Source organism: Nelumbo nucifera, chromosome 1, assembly GCF_055504915.1.
Source record: "Nelumbo nucifera cultivar China Antique chromosome 1, China Antique-T2T, whole genome shotgun sequence".
NCBI classification, from domain to species: Eukaryota; Viridiplantae; Streptophyta; class Magnoliopsida; order Proteales; family Nelumbonaceae; genus Nelumbo; species Nelumbo nucifera.
In genome coordinates, this window is record NC_142649.1 from 38,758,204 (window position 1) to 38,785,428 (window position 27,225).

A 27,225-nucleotide genomic window follows, 5' to 3' on the forward strand; every position below is an offset into this window, starting at 1 on the left:
TAGTCATACATGATTACATGCCCTCACCCATTATAGCTCATTTTCAGAAATCATCTCACTTCACTTAACCAGTTATATTATATCATCTCCCTTTCCAGCAAACAACTTTGCAAATAAAATTTCAAAGCGACTTACAAAAATCCATTCCATTTCATATCTATTTCCAAAATAAATAACTCCAAGTCCATTTAGTTTCTGCAAAAATATGCTAGCTCTACCCCTACATGTTAATTTTAGTTTCAAATGCTATTTCAGTCTAAAATTATTCGTTTTTGTTACATTCCAGTGCCACAACAAATAGTTCGATATTTTATCACACATTTATCCTCTCTCCCAGAATACTTTTCAGGTGAACATATTTTAAGCAAATAGCAGCTTTTTTTAATGAAGCAACTTTATGGCATTTCCACGTGAAACATATTTTAACCAAATCAGCTTCTAGCTGATTTCAATGCTCCCTCTATAAAAGTTTTCAGTCTAACATTTAACTACAGTTTCAACATTTTATCCCAATACGTCAGCACTCTAAATATTAATTTTCAACAGCAAACGAAAAAAAAAAAAAACCCTTTGGAATCTCACTACAAAATCATTTCAGTAATGGTGTTTCATGATATGGGAATAAAAACATACAGGCAGTCAAACCAGAGAACATGCATGGAAGTTGCACCTAGAGGGGCTCTACTAGAAGTTGATGGGAGATTTGAGCAGAATCTGCAACTGAGAATTCTACAAAAGGAAATGATTATCTGCTAGTCTTCATATTTCCATAACATGGTGGAACCAGGCATCAAAATCCCGGAAAAGATTAAGCAGAAGCAAAAGGAGAAAGGCTTGCTGCTGACTCATTGCAATGTTCCAGATAGTGATGGTGGCTGGATGGCTCAACAAAACTTGCTAGGCATTGCTCGAACTTGGAACATATGGTGATGTGTATCTTGAGTTGAGAGGTAATAAAGAACGGTAGCCCAAGGAGTGAAATGAAACTAGACGAGAGGCATAAGATCTTTGGGAAGATACATTCCTGAGGTCTACAGAGCTTCTGCTTAAACTGATGGAAGGAGAGTTGCCACAAGACATGAAAGACTCATCTATATGAGGAATAGCAGAGAGGGAGTAAAAGCGTGAAACAGATGGAGACTGTGATGGTGTTGAAGCCATAGCTAAAGATGATACAAATGACGATCTGGCAGATGAAAATCTAGCAGAGGATGTGACAGAAGCTGCACTTGATGAAAGCAATGGAGTGCACTCAGAGGCTGGAGGATCGCCTGAGCTTGTCCTAGCATCACGCTTGCAGACTGGGCAAAATGTCCGCCACGTAGTGAGCCAAGAATCAATGCAAAAGGCATGGAACTCTGTTGAAATTCCAAGAGTACGGAGTTTGTTAGATATAAATAATAATGAAAAATATATAGTAAAGGCTTTGAATTCTCCAGTATAGCAGGTATTGACAATTAGAATAAGGTACATCTTCAAGCAGAAAATCTGTTTTCAGTAACATATTTCATTGAACAATTTTAAGTATTAATTCTATGCAGCCACACATCAGCCACAACTATATATGAGCCAAAGTAGCTCATGTGTCCATGAAACCGAAAGGTTCTACCATAGTTGTCAAGGCATCACCTAGGCATTGACTAGGTGACTAGGTGCCCTTGGCTGGAAAAAAAACTTGGTCTGTTGTAAGAGTGGACCATCATCCTAAGAGGTTGGGAAAAAACTTGGTCATTTCTTTTTGGGAGGAGAGGCGTTTGCCAGAAGAGATATTGAAGAGTTTGAGAGTAGGAGGGAGGAGAATCTGAGGAAGGTTATTGTAGGGGGAGGAGAGGCTTGGAATGAAGCAGAATATGGGAGTGATGATGGGTATATGGAGTAATGATGGCTGGCCCATTTCTTGCCTTTTGTTTTTGTTGTGTTTGTTGTTTTGGGGTCTAGGTGGAAGGGGGTGTTGGGTGTTATGTTTTGAAGGGTCTCTTTGTAGGTTGTTTGTTTTTGAGTCATGCTTTTGTTGAGGTTTCCTCTTCTTTGTTGGTGACTGCTTGTCACCTCTCTCTTGTTCACTTTTTTTCTTCTTTAATAATTTCTTTTATTATCAAAATAAAAAATAGTATGCATGGAATAGTCAGAGGGTACATACTATGATGACATGGTAGCACTCTAAGTTTCTCGCCAACACTGTAATCTTCAAGGCATATGGCACAAGTTCTTGAAGTGCAGTTATCTTCTGACACTGTTGTGAATATCAAGCTCGGCATTGCTTGCACTAAATGACTACTCATGCCATGGAATTCCCGAACACGAGGAGCATGAGGTCTTTCTCGTCTTACATGGTGTCTACGAATGAAGAAACAAGTGGCAAGCACAATAGACATGGCCAGTAAGGAAACAAAACAGATGACCTTGATAGACCATGCTGAGTTTTCAAATGTTGGAATGATCCAAAGCTCCATGTTGGAAGAACCAGCATACTTCTTTAGTGCTTCACCTGCAACCTTGGAGATGAACACAGCATGTATTTCAATACCTGATGCATTTCCTGCCACTGTGATTTCAACAATAATGGATTAGGAGCTAAGATTCCATGTCACATATATGCAGGCATCAATCATTTAAAAGGAAAGAAAATAACTAGCTACTTCATGAAAACTAACAAAGTATAATATAATACAAGAAAAAAATAAAAATGGCATTAGAAGTGTTGATTCCTCACAAGAATGTAATAAGAAAAGTAAGAAGGAAGAACACAGCAATAAGAAGAGAGGAAAATTGTCTCTCCAGCCCCCCTTAATCTCTTTTATTAATTTTGTAACTAACAACTATTGTAATTACATGGATACACTTTATAGGGCAGTTGACTCATTAAACATAAATAAGAAAGAATAGGAGGTCCATATACTTAAGGCTGACTAACAATAAAAGACGGCTAATAACAGAAAAAATAATAAAAGAAGATTAAGGTTCATTCAGCCCGATATCTCGACTCTCCCCCTCAAGCTAAGCATAGATATCAATCATGCCCAGCTTGCTTATATCATGCTGTAAGACAGGCCTTGGAACTCCCTTGGTCAAAACATATGCTAATTATTCCTCAAAGGCAATAAATGAAAGACATACTTCTCCTGAAGTTACTCTTTCCCATATGAATGTCTATTCACCTCAATGTTCTTTGTCCTGTCATGCTAAACTGGATTGTGAGCAATGATGATATTTGCTTGATTGTCATAATATAACACCATGGGCTTATCATAGACAATGTCTAGCTCTTGTAGGAGAGTCCATGGTCCATCGCTCTGTATTCTGTCTCAGCTAATGATCTAGCCACTAAAGATTGTTTCTACTCCAAGAAACAATGTTCCTTGCAACCATAGCATATTAACCAGATGTAGACCTCCTATCATCAATGCAACCAGCTTAATCAGTGTTTATGTAGGCTTAACTTCTCGTGACCATGTTGGGCAAAGAGAATGCCTATTCTTGGGATATCTTTCAAGTAGCACAAAACCCATTCTGTTGTAGCCATATGTATGCCTCTGGGAGCATACATGAGCTGATTGATTACATTGACAACATAAGATATATCATGGTGAGTCATGTAAAGATACAAGAACTTCTCAAGTAACCTCTGAAACACTTCCCTATCAACAGGCAACTCACCATTTGTGGTTGACAATTTATGATTCAAGTCAATAGGGTTAGATGTAGGTTTAACCCCAAGCTTCCCCGTTTTAGTGAGGAGGTCAATTATATATTTGCATTGGGAAGATTAAGATGCCTTTCTTAAATTGAGCAACTTCAATTCCCAAGAAATATCTTAGTTCATCCAAGTCCTTGACTTCAAACTCAATGTTGAGAAAGCCTTTCAAACTACTTCTTGTACACATCATTGCCAGTGACTATAATGTCATCAACATACACAATAAGGAATGTCATCAAGGTATCTCTCCTCTTAACAAAGAGGGCATGATCAAGCTGATTCTAGGTATAATAACATAAAATGACCAGTGCAGCCCCAAATCTCTCAAACCATGCTCGAGGAGACTGCTTTAGAACATAGAGACTTCTTTAGTTTGCATACCTTCCCTTTTGTCTCCTTCCCATATATCCCACGAGAAAGGGACATATACACTTCATGGAGATGTCCATCCAAGAAGGCATTCTTCACATCAAATTAATAGAGACCAAACAAAGCATGCTACTAAGAATAAAAGAACCTGAAATGAAGTCATCTTAGCTACAAGAGCAAAAGTCTCCAGATAATCTACGCCATACATCTGTGCACAGACCTTAGCAACCAAACGAGCCTTGAACCACTCAATAGAACCATTGGCATATTATTTGATAGTATAGACCCATTTATACCCAACGGATTCCTTCCCCTTGGGAAAATCAACAATATCCCAACCTCCCCAAGAATTATTATTATTATATGTAGAAATATTGGGCTAGATGGGCCATGATTAATTCAGCTTATGTTTATTGTTTTCTTTTTTATTAATGGGCCTTTAGTTTCATGGGCCTGTCAACTCTTTTTCTTTAAGTGTTAGGAGCAGCTTCCCATTAAGGGTGTTGATGTAATTACATTGGTTTAAACTTAAATAAAAGTTTTTGGGGGCTAGAGAAAGAGTACGATTGACTCTTCTCCTCCTTTTCTTCTTGGTATCAAGGCATACAACTACCTTTTTTTTCATTTCTTTTTAATCCCACACACGTTGTGTATGGAGAACTAAATGGATAATTGATTAAAGAAGATAATCAGCCTAGGTGGTAAAGAATTTCAAGAGAAAAGAGGTGATCAGAAAGGTGCCCAAGACATTTCTTGGAGTTCTTGCTCGAAACCCTAACAACTAGAGATTTTTGAATTAAGGGTCCAACCTGGCACTCAAGGCTTGAAGGATTCCTTTTGATTCACATAGAGATCAATTCAAGTTGAACCAAATTCTGGAAGTCCCACAAGGAGCTGTTGGGCCTTTCCTATTTTCTCCTGAGTTGTCGGGTACTGTGAAATCACAGTTTGGGGATCCTATTGAGGTCAGTGTCAATTGTTATCTTTTTCAGTCATTCTTACTTGTTGTTTGAAAATTGTTTCTTGAATTTAAAGAAATAATGGAGCACTCTGAAGTAGAAATCAAACATAGCTCAAAGTCTGGATAGGCTCCAAGAGCTTCTGTTGATTTTTTGTTAGTTGTGACCATAGTGAAATTTGATGGAACAAATTATTTGGCTTGGTCACAGTCAATGAGAATATATGTTTGTAGTAGAGGAAATTGGGGATATATCTCCAGTAGTAAGAAGGAACCTAAGGAAGATGATCCCTCCCACAAGAAGTAGATGCAAGAAAACTATATTGTTATTGGTTGGTTGGTGAATTCAATGTAGCCTCATATCACCCAACATTAATTGTGGGTAAACTCTGTAAAGGAGATTTTGGATAGTGTCGTAGAGACATATTCCCAGAAATTGAATGTGTTTAGAGCATATAAGTTGAAAAATGATGTGAATAATTTATGACAAGGGGGAGAAACCATTTGTAGTTTATTCTTCAATGCTGAAATATCTACGGTAAGAGATTGATTTGATGGAGATAATTGTTTGGGAGAGTAAAAAAGATGTTGAAACATATAGAAAACTTGTAGAAAGAAACAAGGTGTTTGAATTTCTTACAGGGTTGAATTCAGAATATGACATTACTAGAAAGAATATATTGGCAAAAGATGATGCAACCCTCTCTCAGGCTTATTCTATGGTGAGTAGTGAGGAAAGCAAAAGGCAAGTACAAGTCTAGGGAGCAGTTCCAGTTGATCACTTTGCTAATGTAGGGGTGAAACCTAAGGCAGCTCAGGAAAGGAAAGATGTTATATGTGAGTATTGCTAAAGACCAAAGTATACAAAGGATAGTTGTTGGAGGTTACACCTAAAACTTTTTGCCAGCTCGGTTCAAGAATGCTAATAACAATAAGAAAGATGGAAATAGAAAGACTAGGAATGCTAATGCAATCATTGTTCTAGACAGTAACAAAGGGTTCTGATGAAAAGATTACTATTGAGCAGTTGGCAGTAGTGAAGACGGGATTTGAGAAGTGCGGGAGGTAGACCTGTTCATGGGCCGGGTGGCCTGACGGCCGGCCTGGCCCCCGGACAGGCTTGAACAGGTATATGGGCCCACGGGCTTAACCTCGGGCCAAAAAGCCCGGCCCGCAATAAATTCGAGTCGGGCATGAGATTTGCCAAAATAGCCCGGCGCGAGCCCGGCCCGGCCCGACCTATAATTAAACCTAAGTAAAAACCCTAGTCGAGTACCCCTCTTTTTTTCACCTCTTTGCCTCTTTCCCTTTCTTTTTTCCAGCCGAACCCTACTCCAATCTCCACATCCTCCACACTCCACAGTTCTCATCCTTACACTCTCAGGCAACCACAACCGGCGAGGCGGCGAACGATCACCGGTCAGGCTCTCTCTCTCTCTCTCTTTCTCAGACGCGAACTGATCATTGTCAAAATCGCAGGTCAGGCTCGCAGCTCACAGACCACAATCACCGACTCACCGTGAACTCTTCGGCGAATACAATCACCGGCGGTGGCAGTGAGTCCTTTTTACCATTTTATTCTATTTCAATGTTGAATTGCCACTCCAGTTCTTTCAGCAGATCATCAATAGCCATTCGGTCTTGATGAATCAACGCCTCCTCCCACCAACTTTCTTTTCTTGTAAACCTTCACTTTATTTATTTAGGACGAACGAGAAGAACTTCAGCAACACAATTAATATCCAACTATGCTACTATTGCAGCTTATGTTGTCACAACTTCTATTAGAATTCTGAGAGTTGGGAACTCGGGTTTCTCCAGTCAAGGAGAACCCAAACAGTTTACAGCCAGTTTTGGATCCATTCATAATTTCATCTTTCCCATCATCTTTTGGGTCTAGATCTTGAGTGGTAGGAGAAGATAAATTTTCTAGAGGGTGGAAACTCCCTCTCTGAAAATTGGTCATGTTTGGGTGCATGATGGGATTATGGCTTGATTTGTACATGTCATTAAATGGCACATACATGGTTCTGATGCCATTTGGAGCAAGCGGGTAGTGATATGGGTTGGGTCCTTGGTACATGTTGTAACCGAGATCATATTTCCCCCAAGCATTAAGGTTGAACTCAGCTCTTTTATATTGAATTTATATTCTTTTTTAATGTAAATAAATTCTGATTTATATTGATTATTGAATTCAGAATTTATATTCTTTTTTTAATGTAAATAAATTTTGATTTATATTGATTATTGAATTTAGAATTTATACTGAATTTATATTCTTTTTTAATGTAAATAAATTCTGATTTATATTGATTATTGAATTTACCCTTTTACTACTGTTGAAGAACCTGGTTTAGATTCTTTATTCAATCTATAAATCCTGAATTTAAAAATGTGAATAAGCATACTGCTAAAAGAGATATCATGTCTAGTTATGTGAAAGAGAGAGGGTGTGAAAAGTGATTTGTCTAATACACTTGGTCGGATTTGTTTAACTTCCGATAATTAGAGATCTGAGCACACCGATAATGAATTCATATGTATAACTGCTCATTGGATTGACAACAATTGGAAGTTACAGAAAAGAATTATTCATTTTAAAGCTTTGGCACCTCCTTTTGATGGACTATCTTTAGCAGATGAGGTGGCCATGTGCTTAAGCGAATGGAATATTGATCAGAAAATTTTTAGCATCACATTAGATAATGCTAGTTACAATGATGTGATGGCCAACTCTTTGAAATTGAGATCTTCAATACATAAATCTTTGGTGTGTGGTGGTGATTTTTTCAAAGTTCGTTGTTGTAGCCATATTTTGAGTCTTATTGTGTAAGCTGGTTTGAATATTGTTGATGATGTTTCTAAGACTCGGGATGGTGTGAAAAATATAAAGAAATCAGCTGCCTGGAAGCATAGATTTTATGAACTTGCTGAAAAAAGTTCACTTAAACACAACTAGAAGATTGAGGTTAGATATGTGTGAGATGGAATTCAACTTATTTGATGCTTGAACATGTCATTTATTATAAGCAAGTCTTACAACATTGGGGGAAAAGGGATAATATTTTTAAAATGTTTATGCTTTCGGAAGAAGAATGGGAAAAGGTGGATAAGCTTCACAAGTTCTTAAAGGTTTTTTATGATGTTACTTGCATGTTTTCTGCCACTAAGTACCCTACTTCAAACATTTACTTCAAGGGAGTGTGGATGATTCATAGACATTTGATGTTAGTGAGTGGAACCTCAGAATTTTATGACTGACATGGTTAGAAAAATGAAAGAGAAATTTGATAAATATTGGGCTGAATATAGTATGATTTTGTCTTGTGCTGTTGTGTTGGATCCTCGTTGCAAGATTAGGTTAATGGAGTATTGTTTTGATAAACTTTATGGGAATGAAGCTGAGGAGGATGTTAATGCTATAACTAAAACTCTCCATGATTTGTTTAATGAATACAAAGAAAATTTTTCCTCCACCTCCTTTGTTGGATCTTCTAGTCAATTTGACATAAGTGAGAGAAATGATGATGGTGATGGGTTTGAGGATTATGAACAATTTTTGAATTCAAAAAGAAAGATTCAAAATGAAAAAACTCGGTTAAACCTTTACTTGGAGGAACAAAACCTTGATATCAAAGCAGATATTGATGTTTTGGAGTATTGAAATAAGAGTTCACTTAGGTATCCTGAATTGGCATCAATGACTCGAGATATTTTGGCTATTCCTATTTTCACAGTTGCATCCGAATCTGCATTTAGCATTGGAAAGAAGGTGATCAATCCTTGGAGAAGTTCACTTAAGTCCAAGATAATTCAAGCTTTGGTTTGTCTTGAAGATTGGCTTCGTGCACAAGGCCTTGTATTAGGTAATTTTTTTATTTATTGTTTATTAAAATATATGATTCATTGAATTTTTTCTAATAGATTTTCCAATTGTATGCAAGGGGATCAAGCTTGTTAGGGGCTTCTTCAGGATTTGTTAGAAGAGGATGGAGAATCAAATAGTAGTGATGATGATGATGATGAAAATGTTGAACTTGATGATATGTTTTAGGTATTATATAACATATATTTCCATTATTTATTTGCCATTTGACATGATAACAAATTACATATGTGACATGGGTACTGAATTTATCTCTTATTTTCTTTTGTAAGATGGCTTGGAACTTAGAAGTTGAATGTTCAATCTTGTTGGTGAATTCAAGAATGAATGGAAATGGCTAGAAGTCTAGAACATGTTTTGTTTGATATGGTCATATGAGCAATGAAGTCTTTTATTTTATTTTTTAGAATGGCTTGGAACTTGAGTTGGAATATTCCATCTTGTTGGTGAATTCAAGAATGGATGGAGAACATGTTTTACGGATTTTGTTTGTCTTATTCAGATTATTTTTTTTATGACTTTGGAGGAACATGAACTTGAAGTTATATGAATTTAGTTTTAGTGTGTGATGCTATTTGTAGGAATATGAACCTATATGATTTGCTCTTATGTGTTTTATTTCAGATTTGCCTTGGTTGTATAGAAACAACCAAACAACAGGGAATATATTAAATAACCTTAAAGAAGGTTGTTGATTCACTTGATTGTAAGAAAAAAAGAATGAAATTAAAATGGGTTATGTGATGTCCATTTGAATAATTTTTTTGATTTAAGAATGTAAAACTGTGTTTTAAAATGTAAAAGAAAGGGAAAAAACCATCTTGTAGGCCCATTGTTCATTTAAATAGGAAAAAAAACATCTGAATTAAAATAGATAATGTAGGGAAAAATTCTAATTTCTTTTATTAGGTTGGGCTTCGGGCTCGGGCTCGGGCTTCGGGCTTTTTATCAGGGCCGGGCTCGGGCCCAACATTTTTCCGTTAATGAAGAGTAAAAGCCCGGCTCGAGCCCGGCCCGGCCCATGAACAGGTCTAGTGGGAGGACGATTAATCACCTTGAGAGCATAGTTGCAACGCTTCTAATACTTCAGGAAATTCAACTTCCACTGCTTTTGCATATTCAGGTATACATGCTACTGCTAACCATGCAACAACCTTAGATAATCATAGAATCCATTGGATTATAGATACTGGAGCTTTTAATCATATGACTAGTGTTTTTACCTTATTTAAATCCTATAACTTGCTTTCTAGTTGTGACAAAATAACCCAAGTCAATGGCTCTCTTGGTCATATTTTTAGCAAGGGAGACATCAAGACTATTATCACCCTCACCTCTGACCTTCATGTCCCTAAACTCCACATCAACCTTCTCTATAAGTAGCCTGACGAAATCATTAAACTATTGTATAACCATTTGCCCTTCTTATTGCATTTTTAGGATTTGTAGTTTCGAAAGGTGATTGGGAGTGGCCATGAGGCGAACGGAATACCTACTTAATGTTCCTGAGCCAAAGACAACCCCTGAAAGTTGCTTTTGGATCTTCCTATTCAGAGTCCATCAGTCATGTTATGTTATGCCATGTTCAAATAGTTCATTTGTCTTTTTCTGCTTTGAGTCAATTATTTCCAAAATTGTTTAAAGGAGTAGGTTTATCAAATTTGCATTGCGAGTCATGTTAGTTTTCAAAGCATTGTAGAAACACTTATCCTTCAAGTAATAAAATATCTACTTTTCCTTTTCGTATTGTGCATTCTGATGGTTTGTCAAATTTGCATTCATGTGATAAAGTCCCAAAGATTGTGAAACAATTTCATGAATTTATTCTAACCAAATTTGATACTCATATCAAGATATTCCAATTAGATAATGCAAAGGAGTATTTTGAGAAGAGTCTTGTTTCTTGTCTTGATACTTCTGCAGTTATTCACTAATGGTTTTGTGTATGCACTCCACAACAAAATGGAGTTGTTGAATAGAAAAAAAGTCATATTGTTGAAGTAGCCACAAGCATTTTATTTGGGGAGATGTTGTTATTACAATAACTTATCAATCACATGCCATCTAGAGTCTTGGGGTTTCAAGTCTCCCTTTAGCCTATTGTTTCCAAACAAATAAATTTTTTCTCTTCCCCTTTGTGTCATTGGTTGCATTTGCTATGTTCATATTTCTAATTCACAAAAACACAAATTTCAACCAAAGGCCGCAAATGTATATTCCTTGGTTATGCCTCCACGCAGAAGGGTTACAATTGTTTTGATCCAGCTAGTGTCACTCACTTTGTCTCCATGGATGTCACTTTTGCAGAGTCCATTCCCTTTTATGGTCATTTTCCTAAGGGAGAGAGTTCATCTAAGTTTTTTGATGTTCCTCTCCCTACTCCTATTGAGTTCAATGGTGAGCTTCTTGTTGGGTTGTGTCTGCTCTACCTATTGAGTCATCTCCTAGTTCTTCCATTCCAATTCCTCCAGCATTGGATCCATGTCCTCCTTCATTTACACCTCCTCTTGTCCTTCAAAGGTGGTACCAATAGCAAAGATTCATGAATGGGGTGAGCAAAGCTTCATTAGGTAGCCATCTGCTTGAGTGGGGTGAGACCTAAAGAAATCCCAAGGAAAACTTTAGTTGTAGACAACCAAATGGTGTACTCAGTTTGGTTGACAACCACCATTGAAGCTGCAATGTGGAGAGTTTCTAGAAGGGAAGAAAACAAAAGGTTTGAAGAAGACTACCTACGTGGAAAAAATCAAATGGATGCAACAAAAGAGATAGAAAGTTACACTAATTTGGCTGAACCAACTCTGGGAAGAGAAAAAGGCAAGGGATTAGAAGAGAAAACGTATGGTCCAAGGAAAGGAGGGGATTTGGTGCGTGGCGGGACTTAAGCTAAGGCACTGACTAGTGGATCTCGACTTGCACAATACAAGCTCAAATTTTAAAGAAAAACCTGGAAGAGCCTCTGCGAGGTTCGACCTTGAATCGGACTGAAGTGGTTGGGTCAAGTACTTAAGCCAAATCACGTGGCACTTTAAGTGACCACGTGAGACTCAAGAATGGGTTGGGGTTTATCTAATTAAGGCCCATTGGCATCTGACAATCGGTTTTGAAGTTGAGCCCAACTTTTGGGCCTCAAGAGAGCCCAACACATGACCTCTTAAAAGGGCACGTGACTACTAAAGAAGGCCCGACCTCAGACAAAATGGTTTGTCTACCATTGTCTTCCTCGAGCAAGCCAGGAATCCTTGGGGAGCGAATTGAAAAAAAAAGGGCAGCAAGCATTGTTACGGTGGGTACCCAGTAACGGGAAGGCAACGATTTTCCTTGAAAAATGTAACCTGAGATTCAACAGATGTCGTAGCAAAGGAGACAAGCGATCTCAGATTGACGACTCAGAAATCGATGGAAGTAGCAGCGACAATGATTTAGACTTCTCTGATTATTCAAGTTTGGGTAGTATCGACCAAACTATAAGGTTAGATTTGAATGAAGCAGAGAGCTTTAACATGAGGGAGTTGTTTCTAGGAGGAGGGGATCTGGCATAAGAAAATGTAGAAAAGGAAGTTGGGCAAGCAATGTGCTTAGTCGAAATTGATCAGGTTGCATCCTCACCTATCATGGGGAATCTACCTCCAAACTCTCAACGAGTACAGGGAGCTAAGGAAGTTGGACAAGAGGTTGCTAGGAAGATTTGCATTAAGATAACAGGGAAGGGTGTACTGGAAAACGCCTCTATGCAGACAAAGTCATTAGCATTCCCATTCCCACATTACAGATGCGTAGTTCGGGGGGCAGGTAGCTTCCATATAGGAGCCTTCTAATCCCTTTGAACTTGTTACCATCATCGTCTCCAGGTACAGGTACGTGTGTCCATTTAGTTTTGGCTACTGATGTGTGTGCATTGCCTGAGACAGGTACACCTGCCACCTAGCCCGGAGGACTGAGAGGGGAGGATGAACATGCAGTAGTAAGATTAGGTGAGAAGGAAATAGAAGAAAGAAAGGGGATGGAAGGAGAAGATGTTAAGGGAAATGAAGAAAAGGAGAAGAGTTTCAGGTGTTTGGTAGGGAAGAAAAGAGGGAAGGAGAGTTAGAAAAGAAGGAGAAGGATAAAGGTAAGGTCAACTCAGCTGCAGGGAAGGGCACACAAAATCAGAAGGATCACAAAAGTGAAGGGAACCAAAAGGTGAAAATGTACATGAGGAAGAGTGAGGAAAAAAAGAAAGAGGAAGAAGAAAAAGTCAGAAGTAGAGAGGATAATTTCATATGTGAAGGATGATATTGAGTTTAGTGGGGGGGGGGGATAGAAGACAACCCAAGTAGGGTTTTGTGAAAAGGAGAAGGGTCTTGATTCAAAGGTGAAAGAATGAGAATAATTATCTGGAATGTTTGAGGACTGGGGAGTGCACAGAATAGGAGGGTAATTAAAGATTCATCAAAAAGAGAAATACTGATGTGGTGTTTCTGCAAGAGATTAAATTAACAGAATTGGATAGAAGATGGGTGAGGAGCTTGTGGAGATCAAGGGGAATAAGATGGATTGAGGCTCCATCTTGGGGGGCTTCAAGGGGTATAGTGACACTGTGGAAGGAATGAAGGATGAAGTCTTGGAGTCTATGGAGTAGCTGATTGCTAGATATTCGTTACCAGTAAAATTTAAGAATGCAGAGGATGGATTCGCTTGGGTGTTAAGTAATGTTTATGGACCAAATAATTATAGAGAGAGGAATGAAATGTGGGAGGAGCTATATGCAATTTGGGGTTTGTGGGAGGGTGCATGGTGCCTGTGTGGGGATTTTAATGTAATAAGGTTTTCCAATGAAACTTCTAGCCCCCATCAGCTAATCACAACTAACATGAGGAAATTTAATGAGTTCATAGACATGTGTAATTTGAAGGAGATTCCTCTCTTGCAAACTAGATTCACTTGGTCCAACTTTTGAGAAAACCCATTGTGTTCGAAGCTGGATAGGTTTCTGCTTAATATAGGATGGGAGAATCATTGGGAAGGTTTGGTGTCTAGAGCGTTGCCTAGAGTCACTTCGGATCATCACCTTACTAGATTAGGATCAGAATCATTTTTGCAGGGCCCCATACACTTTAGATTTGAAAATGTGGTTGACACATCCAAATTTTGTTCGTAAAGTAGAGGAATGGTGGCAGGAGGATGTTAGGGGGTGGGGGGGGGGGTGGGGGGGGGTAAGGTGGGAGGGAATCAAGTTCCATAAGAAATTGCAACATTTGAGAGATAATATAAAGGAGTGGAATAGGGAACATTTTGGAAGGATAGAAGAAATGAAGATAACCTTAATCTCTTAGAATGAAGAACTAGATGAGGTAGAGATCGAAAGAAACCTTAATGTGGAAGAAAGGGATTTGAGATGGAAGTTGAAAAGGGAATTGGAGGAAGTTATTAATAGGGATGAAATTTGTTGGAGACAAAAATCAAGACACAAATGGATCAAGGAAGAAGATGGGAATACAAAACTCTTTCATGTAATTGCCAATGGTAGAAGGCGTAAGAACTTTGTGGCCAGGTTGGAGATAAATGGGGAAGTGACTTCTAATCAGGATGAGATATCCAGGATATTTGTAAATCACTTCAAATCATTTTACAAAAGACCTTTGGGTGAAAGGTTGAATGTAGAAGGGTTAGAGTGGCCCTTATTAGAAGAGGAGGCAACAAGATGGCTAGAAAGGGATTTTGAGGAAGAGGAGATAAAAAAGGCAGTCTTTTCAATGGATAGATCTAAAGCATTGGGTTCGGATGGATTTACAATGGCTTTCTATCAGGATCATTGGGAAGTAGTGAAAGATGAGCAATTGGAAGTCTTTAAGGAATTCTCAAACACACACATTGTTAGCCTTGGAGTTAATGCAACTTTCTTGGCTCTAATTCCAAAAAAAAATCTGATGCTAGACAACCCAAGGATTTCCGACTCATTAATTTGGTGACTAGTATCTAGAAATAATTGCTAAAGTTTTGTCATTGAGCATTAAAGCAATACTTCCGTCCCTCATCAGCTAGTTTCAAGGAGCTTTTGTTCAAAGGAGACAAATAATTGATCAAATCCTAATAGTCAATGAATATGTAGAGGAAATGAAGAGACCTAGGAGAGAAGGATTTGTTTGCAAATTGGACTTGGAAAAGGCTTATGATCTGGTGAATTGGAACTTCTTAATAGAGGTGATGCAAAAGCGTCGATTTGGGGAGAGATTGTGCAATTGGGTGTTTGGTTCATTTTTTTCAAAAAAAAAAGGGTGTTTGGTTGTATTCGGTCTTGTCACTATTCTATTCTTGTTAATGGAGTGGTTAAGGCAAGGTGATCCTCTCTCACCTTTTCTTTTTGCCTTAGTGGTGGATGGTTTTAGTAGACCTCTCTAAAGATGATAGGGAAGATGAGATTAGGGGTTGGAGAGTGGGGAGAAACAATATTCCAATTACTCACTTTCAGTTTGCAGATGATATCATAATTTTTTGTGAAGGGGGGAGATACTAGTAACTGAGGAATTTAAAAGGACTAATCAAGAAGTTTGAAAGGATCTCAAATTTGAAAATAAATTTAGACAAGAGTTGCCTAGCAAGGATTCATTTGGAGGGGAATGACTTAAGTGCAGTAGCGGAGTGCTTAGAGTGCCCTATCACCCCTTAGCCTTTGACCTACTTGGGCCTTCATTTAGGAGCCAACCCTAAGGAGAGCAGTTGTGGAACCCAATTTTAGAGAGGTGTGAAAGGAGACTGGTTGCTTGGAAGAGAAACTATATTTCCTTAGGAGGTAGGATTACTCTAATAAGATTAGTCTTGGCTAACCTACTAATTTACTTCCTCTCTATCTTTAGAATTCCACCAAGGGAAGAAAAGAAATTAGAGAAAAGCATGAGGGACTTCCTTTGGGAACTGGGTGAGGCTAGAAGAGACCACCTAATCAAATGGGAGATTGTATGTAGAAGAAAGAAGGTGGTTTAAGTATTGGGAATGTGAGAAAGAAGAATATGGCTCTTTTAGGGAAGTGGTTACGGAGATGGCCTTTAGAGAGGGAGAGTTTGTGGCACAAGGTGGTGGCAGCATTCATGGAAGGTTGGAGAATGGATGGGATACGGGTGTATCACGTCAGAATACTTTGGCAGCACCTTGGAAAGCAATCCATATTCCATAGCTTTCGCCATCAGTTCCTCAGGTTTGTCAGGTATGATGCTTGTTCAAGGACTCAAATCTGGTTTTGGGAAGACTTGTAGGTCGGTGACTGGCCTTTAAGGGACTTATTTCCTTCTTCGTATTCCCTTTCCTTGTATAAAAATGAGATAATCTTGAAGTTTTTAATACCTCCTATTTTGCGTTTGGTTCATAAATGGGATTTTGGGTTTTGAAGGGGTTTGAGGGATGAAGAGATCACTTGCTTGTCAGAGCTTTTACTTATTCTTGCTAAAGTCTACCAGCTAGAGCCTTCTAAACCAGATAGTGGAGTTTGGTGTCCAAGTTCTAAAGGTTTATTTTCTTGTGCCTCTTTTTTTCTTGCTCTTTGTCAGTCCCCTACTCCTCTTTCTTTTCCCGTTAAGAAAGTTTGGTGTCAGCCGGTCCCCCCCAAAATTAAGGCTTTTGTTGGGAAGTGGCTTATGGGAAGATTAACACTCTGGGCTACCTACGAAAGAAAAGGCCTTTCTTGTGTATTTCCCCCAACTGGTGCACTCTTTGCAAATTTGATGGTGAATCTTGCTATCATTTACTAATTTCCTTTTCCTTTGATGCAAACAATTGGGATTGGTTTTCCTCTCTGTTTGGGTGCATGTGGAACATACCAAGGGAGATTAAAATCTTTCAAGAGAAGGAGAGAAGCAAACAACAGATTTTGGACTGTGTAATGTCTAGGGTTATACATTGGCTACTAACTCTAGATTTATTTAGACAGTTCTCCTTTGATGATATTTGGAGGAATTGGTTTTTAGTGGCATCTAGTTCAGTGCAGAAGATCAAACCATCGTGTGGACACCTCCTTTTGAAGGTTTTCTAAAATTAAACTTTGATGGGAGCAGCCAAGGCAATTTAAGTCCTTCAGGAATTGGAGTCATAAGAAATAAAGAAGAAATCATACTAGCACTTTATTCAGGACCAGTGGGGATTGGAGACTTTAAAGGCTGAACAGTTTGCAGTATTACAAGGTGTTCAGATTTCAAAAGACTTGAACTTGGAGAACCTGGTAATTGAAAGGGACTTCAAGGTGGTGGTAGGTTGGCTAAGAGATCCGGACTCAGTGATTTGGTGTTATAGAAATGAAATGAAGAAGTTCCGGTGGTTAACACAGCAGGTGAATCTAAGTATATAGTGGGTGGGGAGGGAGGCTAATGCATTGGCTGATTCATTAGCTAAGCAAGGGGTAATTAGGGATCGGTTGTATTGGGCACAATTGCAATTTACTAGCTTTTTTCTAACAATGAGGTTGCATCCTGCGCCTCCCTATGGGATGCTTGTAACGATGCCAATCATTATGGTTTTCAATGAAATTTCATGATCTTTTACTTATAAAAAAAAAGGTTCATGAATGAACAGGTTGTTTCCACTTTTGCAAGTTGTTGAAGGGACAAGTGTTGAGCCCATACATTTGCAGCCCCCTTTCCCTGACCTTGATATCCCCATTGCCATAAGAAAGCGTAAGAGAAAGTGCATTGCACATTGTATCTCGAAGGATCTCTCTTATGGTTTGCTCTCCCCATCATATTGTTCCTTCTTAGCCTATCCTAAATTTGTATCAAAAAAACTTTCAAAACCATAATGGAGGGATACTAAAAATTGAGATAGAGGCATTGCATAAGAATGATACTTGGGATGTGGTTGATTTACCTGTTTCCATAATGGAGGGATACTAAAAATTGAGATAGAGGCATTGCATAAGAATGATACTTGGGATGTGGTTGATTTACCTGAGGGCAAGGAGACTGTTGGGTGCAAATGGGTTTATACTATAAAATACCATGTACATAGATCTACTAAACGGTACAAGGTTCGTTTGGTTGCTAAGGGGTATACACAGACATATAGGATAGACTACTTGGAAACATTTGCCCCTGTTGCTAAGATGACATCTATAAGAGTCTTGTTATCTTTGGTAACTAATTTTGATTGGCCACTCTATCAATTTAAAGTAAAGAATGCCTTTTTGAATGGGGAGTTGCATGAAGAAGTGTATATGTCTCTTCCTCCCGGGATATATGGGAAAGAAATGCAGGGTAAGGTTTGTAAATTGAAGAAGCCACTCTAAGAAAACATTAAGGGCTTAGTTTGAGAGGTTTAGGGCAGCCCTTGTTCACTTTAGATCCACAGACATAGTCAGACCATACCCTTTGTGAAGAGAAGTGCTCTGGTTCTCTGGTTACCTTCATAATTGTCTATGTGGATGACATTGTAGTTACTGGTGACGATATGCAAGAAATTGATAGCCTCAAACACTTTCTTAATGCTGAATTTGAAATTAAAGATTTGGAGAATTAAGATACTTCTTGGGGGTCGAAGTTGATAAGTCCAAAGATGACATATTCATCTCCCAACGTAAGTATGTGCTTGTCTTGCTCATTGGACCAAGCAAACTTGAGGTCAAACCTATTGCCACACCTATTGATTTGAATCATAAGCTCTTTGCTTCTAATGGAGAGTTACTTGAGGACAGGGGAGTGTTCCAAAGGTTGCTTGTGAAGTTATTGTACCTATGCATGACTCACCCTAACGTTTTTTATGTTGTTAGTGTTATTAGCTAGTTTATGTATGCCCCTAGAGATGCACATAGTGAAGGGTACGCCAAGGAAAGGTATCCTCTTTGGAAAGCATGGTCACAAGAAACTAGAAGCATATATTGATGCAGACTGGGGCAGGATGTATTGATGATAGGTCTACACCTGGGTATTGTACCATGATTGCTAGAAATTTGGTTTCTTGGAGGAGAAAGAAACAATTAGTATTGGCTAGGTCTTCAACTGAGGTAGAATATAGAGCCATGGCACATGGTGTATCTGAGATTTTATGGTTATGGTCTCTGATGGTGGAGATGGGTGTTGAATATGACAAGCCCCTGATGATGTATTCTGACAATTAGGCAACTATTAACATAGCACATAATCCTATCCAACATGATCAGATGAAGCATATTGACATGGGCAGACACTTCATTAGAGAGAGAGTGCATATGGAGAAGTTTGCCTACCTTTCATTGCATTTGAAGAGCAACTGGCCAATGTACTTACCAAGGGAGTTCCTAAAGCTAAATTGTAGCAATATGTAAGCAAACTAGGTGTGATTGACATCTATGCTCATCTCGAGGGGGAGTGGTCACTGGTTAGATGGAGCAATAGTTAGTTCAGCTTATGTTTACTGATTTTTTTGTTAATGGGCCTTTAGTTTCATGGGCTTGTTAACTCTCTTTCTTTAATTCAGGAGCAGCCACCCATTAAGGGTGTTTATGTAATTACATTGATTTGAACTTAAATAAAAGTTTTTGGGGGCTAGAGAGAGTATGATTGACTCTTCTCCTTCTTTTTTTCTCCTTTCTTCTCTTCTCTTCTCTTACTCGCTTGCTCTCATACCTTTTTCGTTGTTGTATTTTACAATTAAAGAGAAGAATTAATTGTTGGTTAGTTTTTCTTTTTTATGTAATGCTTCTATTTTAGTTTTCATAGCATCCCTCTACTTTGGTTTGGCTAATGCTTCTGAAACAGATTTTGGGATAGGCTGGAAAGAAAAAGAGGCTAAATGGAATAATAAGCCTACCGTCTCTTAAAGAGTTAGAAGTATATGAGGCTCAATTATAGGAGTCGGAACAACATGCTCACCCTACACTTTTGCCATTGGTATCACCTTTGAATGATTGCAAGAGTAATAAAAGTAAGAGGGTAAGCAAGAGGAGGCGAAGGAATAGGGATAGAGAAATTGGGTGAAGGTAAGCCAACAAGAATAGTAGAAGCCTCATTGGACTCACCAAGGGTAGGGACAGGAAAAGGAACGTTAAACACTTCAACAACAAAAGACTATAGAAGGGAATAGACTCTGTAAAGGTGACATCCATAGAAATAAAGCAGGTGCTACTAACTCGATCATAGCAACAATAGCTCTTTTTTGTGGTGGCATAACCAGCAAAGACACATTTCTTGGTCTTAGGTTCAAACTTGTGTCATTGCGAACCAAGAATACGAACATAGCAAGTACGACCAAAGACACAAAGAGGAAGTGTAAACACATCAGTGTTAGGAAAGAGAAGACTAAAAGGAGATTTAAAACCCAAGACATTGGATGCCATACGATTACTGAGATAAGTATCTATAACAATAGCATCCCCCCGGAACTTTACAGGAACATGGAAAGCAAACAAGAAACTCCTGACCACTTCAACAATATGACAATTTTGTGTAAGAACTCTGATATGCAACCACAAAACTTCTAAATAAGAGGAGAGACCCTTCACAAAATATTCCTTAGCATTATCAGATCGAAATATTTTGAAACAAATATCAAATTGGGTAAGAATCAATTCATGGAATTATTTCACGATTTTGGAACTTCATCATGAGAACACATCAAACATATTCTAGTATATCAAGAACAATCATCAATGACTAAGACAAAATATCAATAGCCACCTATTGAAGGTAAATGATAGGGCCTCCACACATTAGAGTGAATAATATTGAAAAGAAAAGTTGATCTTTTATTACTCAATGGATACATATTTCTACAATGTTTAGAGAATTTGCAAGCCTCACAACTCACAATGTAGACTAGACAAACTTATTCCTTAAAATAATTCAAAAATAAAAGAAAAGACACATGACCAAAACATAAATGACATATCATGACATAATGACTAGATTCTAGTGAAATTGATCTAGTGTTTTAAAAGTGCAAGGCAAGAAAAAAGCGCAAGGGGCAATTTGCACCCGAGGCGCACGCCTTTTTTGAAGCAAGGTGCAAAAATACAAAAAAAAATAATTGCCAAAAAATTCAAAAGTGCAAAAAAAATTATTAAACATAATATTAATAAAAAATATAAACTTAAATTTTAAAATAAATGTTAAAAAACTATTATATCTTCTATTGTGATGGATGAGAATGTTTTCAAGGATTTCAGCCAATGAGCCACTCTAATCAAAATAGTCTCCATTAAAGCCTCCTACTTCTCTCCTTTCCTAAGAAGATTCTTGAGTTCCTTTGTTCCCAAATTGTCCAAGGAATTGCTGCCCCTACACACATCAAAACGAGCCTACCCTTTTCTTTGGCCAAGAAAAGGTTGTTGTAGAAAAGAGGCTAGACACATTAGTCGTAGGCACCTGCACCCAAACAAAAAGAGAAACCATACCCAAATATAGATAACAAAGGGACAAGATATTAGCAAGTGGTAGAAATTTTCACCATTAGCCTTACAAAGAACACACCAATTTGGGGATAGGCACCAAGTTGTTCTCTTTTTTGGAGGGTATATACTATATAGTTTGATCAAACAATTTACTGGGAAAAAAACAGATAAAAATCGATGATAGAGACAGGCTGGGAAGAAAGTTAACCACGAAAAGTATGGAAATGTAGATCTTCACTAGGAAACAGCCCAAGTTAGAAGTTCATACATAACTAGCATATGGAAAGGCATGGATGCCTATCCATATTTCTGGAAACCCATGTGGTGTTGGTCAAATCCATTGTGTGAAACTTACCCATCTTTGTTTAACTTGGCATCTAATAAAGATGCTACTAATAAGGACTGTTATGAAATTATAGCTCAAGATAGGTGGCATAGATGCCTATCTTGAGATGGAATCAGTGTTTTAAAAGCGCAAGGGGCAATTTGGGCCCAAAGCACAAGGCACAAGGTGAGGCGCGTGCTTTTTTGAAGCAAGGCGCAAAAATACAAAAAAAAAATGTCAGAGAATTCAAAAAAAATAAAAAAATATATATATTAAACACAATATTAATAAAAAATATAAACTTAAATTTTAAAATAAATGTTTTAAAAAACCTATTATCTAAAATTAAAACACATAAACATAACAAGGTAAAGTGTATTCAAATGAAAATTTAAAAATAAAATCAAACATATAAAGCATATTCAAGCATATAAAACCCACAATCTCTTTTTTTTTCTCAATTGCATTACCTCAAGTAGTTAATGTGATGTAAAACATATTGCGCTCCTGATTCTATGAGCCGCCTTTGTACCAAGCCCCTTGAGGCAAGCCCAAACAAGTCCATGTTAGGGTCTTAAATTCTTATTTCTCACATAAAAAAATAATGATTTTATAATTTTAATTGCCTTCTAAGAAAATATTTTATTAGAATAAATGAATGAATGAACAACATTAGCAAATAGGGGGTTCTCAGAGCTTCAGGCGCACGCTTGGGCTGAGGCGTGTAAAATTTTAAAAAGGCTTTTGAAAGGGTTGCACCTAGGACCTAGACGAGGCACCTTGCCTGTGTGCCTAGGCACGCCTTTTAAATCACTGGATGGAATATCTTCAATTCAGAAGCAGAAAATATGATGGCTGTGCTTGAAGAAATCAATTAGGTTCAGACCATCCCAGGAAATCCTAACAGTAAACTGTGGAGTGCTACAAAGTCAGGGTGCTTTATGATCAATTCCTTTTATGAGGTGATAATGGAGCAAAGGGGCCAGGAAATCCTAACAGTAAACTATGGAGTGCTACAAAGTCAGGGAGCTTTATGATCAATTCCTTTTATGAGGTGATAACAGAGCAAAGGGGGGAGATGGTTCCATGGAAGTGAGAGCCCATGTTCCATCAAATGTAGACAGCTATCCAGGATAGAATTCTCACAATCAACAGGTAATTACAGAAAGGGATGAATCTTGAGAACAGCTACAGCTTATGCTATAAAGAGGTGGAATCATCTAATCATTTCATGCTGCATTGCAACTATGCATATGGCATTTGGACTCATTTCTAATTATTCAGGAGAAGAGGGGCAATTTCCAAAAATCTATCAGAAGTAATTGCATCTAGTCAGTCCTTGGAGTTTAGAGGAAGGATTCTGTGGAAATTGATTCCTTTTGCCATCTGTTGGTCTATTTGGTCCAAACAGTATAATGTGATCGCCAAACCCAAAGAATCTACTATAGCTGAGGTGGAGAGGCTTGTGATCAGCTGGACCTGTATCTTGAAAGAATTCATTAGATTTTTGTAGAAGCATTTCAGGAATTAGTGGGAGAAATATTTTTTATGATAGTTTTGATGTTGAATGATATCTTATTTGTGCTTTCTGTTTTCGTGAGGCTGCACAATTGCATACTATATCTTTTTGTAATACAAATTAATATATACACCATTAGTGCAGGAGCTAAAGAGTCAAAATTGGAATTTCTTTTTGTATTTCTGTATTTTTGGACAGTAGGGGTATTTTTGTCATTTTGCATTTTTCTGTGGGGTCTAACGGTGGGGGTTAATTTGTTTAGTTATAGTTTGTTTATGTTTTAAATTTCAAAGTCATTGCATAAGTAGGATTAAAGTTATTGAGTATTCTTTGAATTGAAATAGGATATGGCAACTTAGTTTGAGTCCTACTAGGATTATTGAGTCTATCAGTTTGGCTCCTAGGACTATTATGAGTCTAACAGTTTGACTCCTATGATTATTATGAGTCTAACAGTTTGACTCCTATGATTATTATGAGTTTAGAGTCTATAAATATGTATGGATGTTTTACACAAAGGGCAATGAAGTATATTGAGTTTTCTTCAGCTTATGCTAACTATGGTGAGTGATTCCCATGCCCAGAGTGATTTTAGGCACCTTGTGAGTGATTCTAGGTATTTTTCTCTCTTCATTCTCTCCCTATTTTCTCTCTTACTCCTTCAAGAAGCCATTACAGCCATTACAGCCATCAACAGCCATAAAATTCTGATCAAAGAAGACAATTCAACATTCTCTAAGGACTAGAACTGAGTTGGTCTTACATCAGTGTGGTATCAGAGCTAATGGTTTATTCACACTATGTTCTCACAAAGGGGTTGATTCTATAGGCCTAGGGTACCTTCTAAATAATCTTACAGGTCTAGAATCAATAATGACTAGGTTGTTGAACCATATGAAGGGTCTTTGGTTGACTTATTTGAGAAGAAGACGCAAGAAAACAGATCTAATAATGTTAACTACGAGAGTAAGGTTTTCAAACATGCTAGAAGAGAAAGGGAAATACCAGATTTCAAAGGAGATGATGATCCACAAGCATTCTTTGATTGGGTTGCTGAACTAGAAGAATATTTAGATTGACATGATATGTCTGACAAACGAAGGATTAGATTTGTGTGTATGAAGCCGATGGGTCATGCTAAAGTATGGTGGAGAACTCTTGAGCAATGACTAGAAAATAGAGGTGATGATGCAATTAGTACATGGTCAGAGATGAAGAGGTGTTTGCGAGAAAAGTATATCCCACTAAACTTCCATGGTGATTTATATATGGAGTTGATTAATTTCAAGCAAAAGAAGAAGCACCAGGTTACAACAAAAAACTTGAAGTCAATGGGAAGAAGGTACAAAGTTGAAAAGAAAGCAGATGATTCCTTTCATGTTGATGTCTATCCTAGAGATGATGTTGAGGATGAAGCTATAGAAGTTGTAGATATTAAAAATCAAGAGGGTGCAGGCCAAGAAAAAATAGAAATCGCTGGAGTTTCTAACACCCATGATAGCTTGAGGTTAATGATCAAGAAGAAATAGAAGTGGAGCAAGTTAAAGAAATTCATGTGCAAGATACAAATGTGCTGATTGCAGTAGATCCTAGTAAGGAAGTAAGTGACTTTCCCTTTCAAGTTCAACTAGAACCAATTCAAGAATTACAATTTGACATAGCACAGTTCCAACAACATCAACAACAGAAGGAGTCCTAGAGTTTGTTGAAGAACCAAGGATAGCAGAACACATAGAGATGGTGATTTCTAAGCTAGAGGTTGAAGGAAAAGTTCCAAATGTTGTAGTTGAGAGTTTGGATAAGCGATGGGAAGATTCATCGCAATGGCTGGTTAATGAATTAAGTTTTCAAGAAACTAATGTTATTGATGATTTAACAAAGATGGTTATGGAGGCCAGTGTTTCAAAAACACATTTTTTCAAGATCCTTTTCTAGTTTTATGTGTGGCCTCTACTCTACAGTCCAAGCATGTAGCTGTGGGAAGTCCTACTCCTTTTGTAATTGGGACATATCAACTTTTCATCCTCAAGTTCTTCAAAACTCGAGGACGAAGTTTTTTGCACCAGGGGATAATGATGTAGGACTAAAGAGTCAAAATTGGAATTTTATGAGATTTTATGCATTTTGTACCGGGGTTTTGACCGGTTTAGGGGGTGGAGGAACCTTAAACCAGCCCCCCTGAATCGGATTTGAATAAAAAAAAGTACCAATATGCCGGTAGGGCGTATCGATACATATGTATGGACGTTTTACAAAAAGGGCAATGAAGTATATTGAGTTTTCTTCAGCTTATGCTAACTATGGTGAGTGATTCCCATGCCCAGAGTGATTCTAGGCACCCTGTGAGTGATTCCAGGCATTTTCTCTCTTCTTTCTCTCCCTATTTTCTCTCTTACTCCTTCAAGAAGCCATTACAGCCATCAATAGCCATAAAATTCTGATCAAAGAAAATTCAACATTCTCTAAGGACTAGAACTGAGCTGGCCTACATCAACCATTTATCAAAAAAAAAAAAAAAAAAAGACATCGACCAATATCACACTCTAGACCTAACTTAGCAATAGACTTTCTTCTCCATACAAAAAGTGGTGACAATCATTTCATAAGAAAAGCATGTTTCTCAGCAAAAGGATTCCAATATTAGGTCCATACGCGATAGCCTCTATGCAGATGAAATCAGTTCTTAGCACCTTTTCCAAAATAATGATGTTAAAAGAATACAATAAAAATAAACACCCTAGCCAACTTCACCAGTAAATTGATTCGCAAATAAAATCAAACAAATGTTTAGTTAAATAATTTAAGCAGAAAATAAAATAGAGGTGATAGCAACAAAAATTAATCAGACTTGGTGCAACTCATATTCCAAACCAAATTCAACCATATTTATCATACTGATGCTTTTTAACAGAGAACAAAAGTTTATGTCGACCCAAATTTACTTGAACATCTCAAAACAATGCTCATGTAAAGTTGCTCAAGGAGAACATTACTTGCAACCAAGACTCCAGTATCTTCATTGTCATAAACAATGGCTGCCTTAAACCCTGCACTTTGCGCTCTTCTGACTTTCTCCTCGAAGGTACATCCACCTCTTATGATAAGTACGAATGGAGACCTTGTAGCTTCTTCTGTATCAACCTCATTCGTCAACGGTAGACATGCATCAATAGGTTCCGCCACATGTATGTTCCCACACTCACCTGATCCCTTGACCGTCGGAGCTGAAATGTTAAAAATTAAAAATAAATAATGATAATAATAATGAGGAGAAGAAGTGTGTTTGAATCTCAATCGCATCGAAAACAATAAAGCTGTAACAATCCACCCTCCTAAACAAACGATCTCAGAACTTCATACTCATTTCTCATAACCAAACATATAAAATTAACAGTCAATTTAAAAGCAAATTCAAGGATTCCCAATCGAAAAACAACATCAACTTGCACAGACAAAGACAATTAAACTTACCAAAGTTAGCTTCAGTGTCAGCAAACGACATAGTTACATTGTTCGCAATCAACACCACATTCGCCGTCACCGTCGACACCATTAAACAAAGAGAAATGTATGACACCACAAGGGAAAATCCCAGTTCCCCTATAGAATCTCCCTTCGTAAAACCTACCAGACCCATCTCGACCAAAATATCAGACGCAAACAAAGACCAAAAAACACCCAAAATAGTAAAACTTCACAATCAACTCAATTCAACTCTCAAAACTCTCCAATCCCTGCACAGAATTCCAGACAATTGAATCAGAACAAATCTCAAAACACCACCAAATTAAATTCCACATAAATCTAAAACCAATTATGGAATCAGAAATAAATGGAAACCTACCTGATCAAGCCCACGAGTTGAAACCTTGGAGGTATGAGATTATTAAGATTACTAATACCAAAAAGAGCTTCTGTTATGTATTCCTTTGTCAATCAAAACATCAGCTTCCATGTTGCTTCTTCTCCTTCTGATCAATATTTCTTCAATTTTCAGCGGGCGAAAAAGGTATGATTCTAGGAGGGGAGGAAGAGGAGCTTCGTGGGTCGGCACGAATAGTCCGGACTCCGGAGCTATATCGATATCCGCAGCTAGAAGTAACGAAAAACACAAAGCACATGTAAAAGCCACTTTTAAAA

General features: G+C 37.8%; 1 protein-coding gene across 1 annotated transcript; it reads right to left on the reverse strand.

The window, feature by feature from the left end:
- Positions 1-420: 420 nt before the first annotated feature.
- Positions 421-27,225, reverse strand: LOC104590087 (receptor homology region, transmembrane domain- and RING domain-containing protein 2-like). The gene is made up of 5 exons (XM_019196440.2): positions 26,930-27,225; positions 26,557-26,819; positions 26,079-26,309; positions 2,141-2,545; positions 421-1,358 (listed from the first exon to the last, which is right to left on the reverse strand). The coding sequence occupies exons 2-5, from the start codon at positions 26,720-26,722 to the stop codon at positions 898-900; spliced, it is 1,263 nt and encodes a 420-aa protein (XP_019051985.1). The 5' UTR covers positions 26,723-26,819; positions 26,930-27,225; the 3' UTR covers positions 421-897.

Coding starts and splice junctions, on each gene's coding strand:
- LOC104590087 (XM_019196440.2), bottom strand. CDS start 26,722: ATGGGTCTGGTAGGTTTTACGAAGGGAGATTCTATAGGGGAACTGGGA. Junction 26,310..26,556: donor TGACACTGAAGCTAACTTTG/GTAAGTTTAATT, acceptor TTAACATTTCAG/CTCCGACGGTCAAGGGATCA. Junction 1,359..2,140: donor AGTGCTACCATGTCATCATA/GTATGTACCCTC, acceptor GAATTTCAACAG/AGTTCCATGCCTTTTGCATT.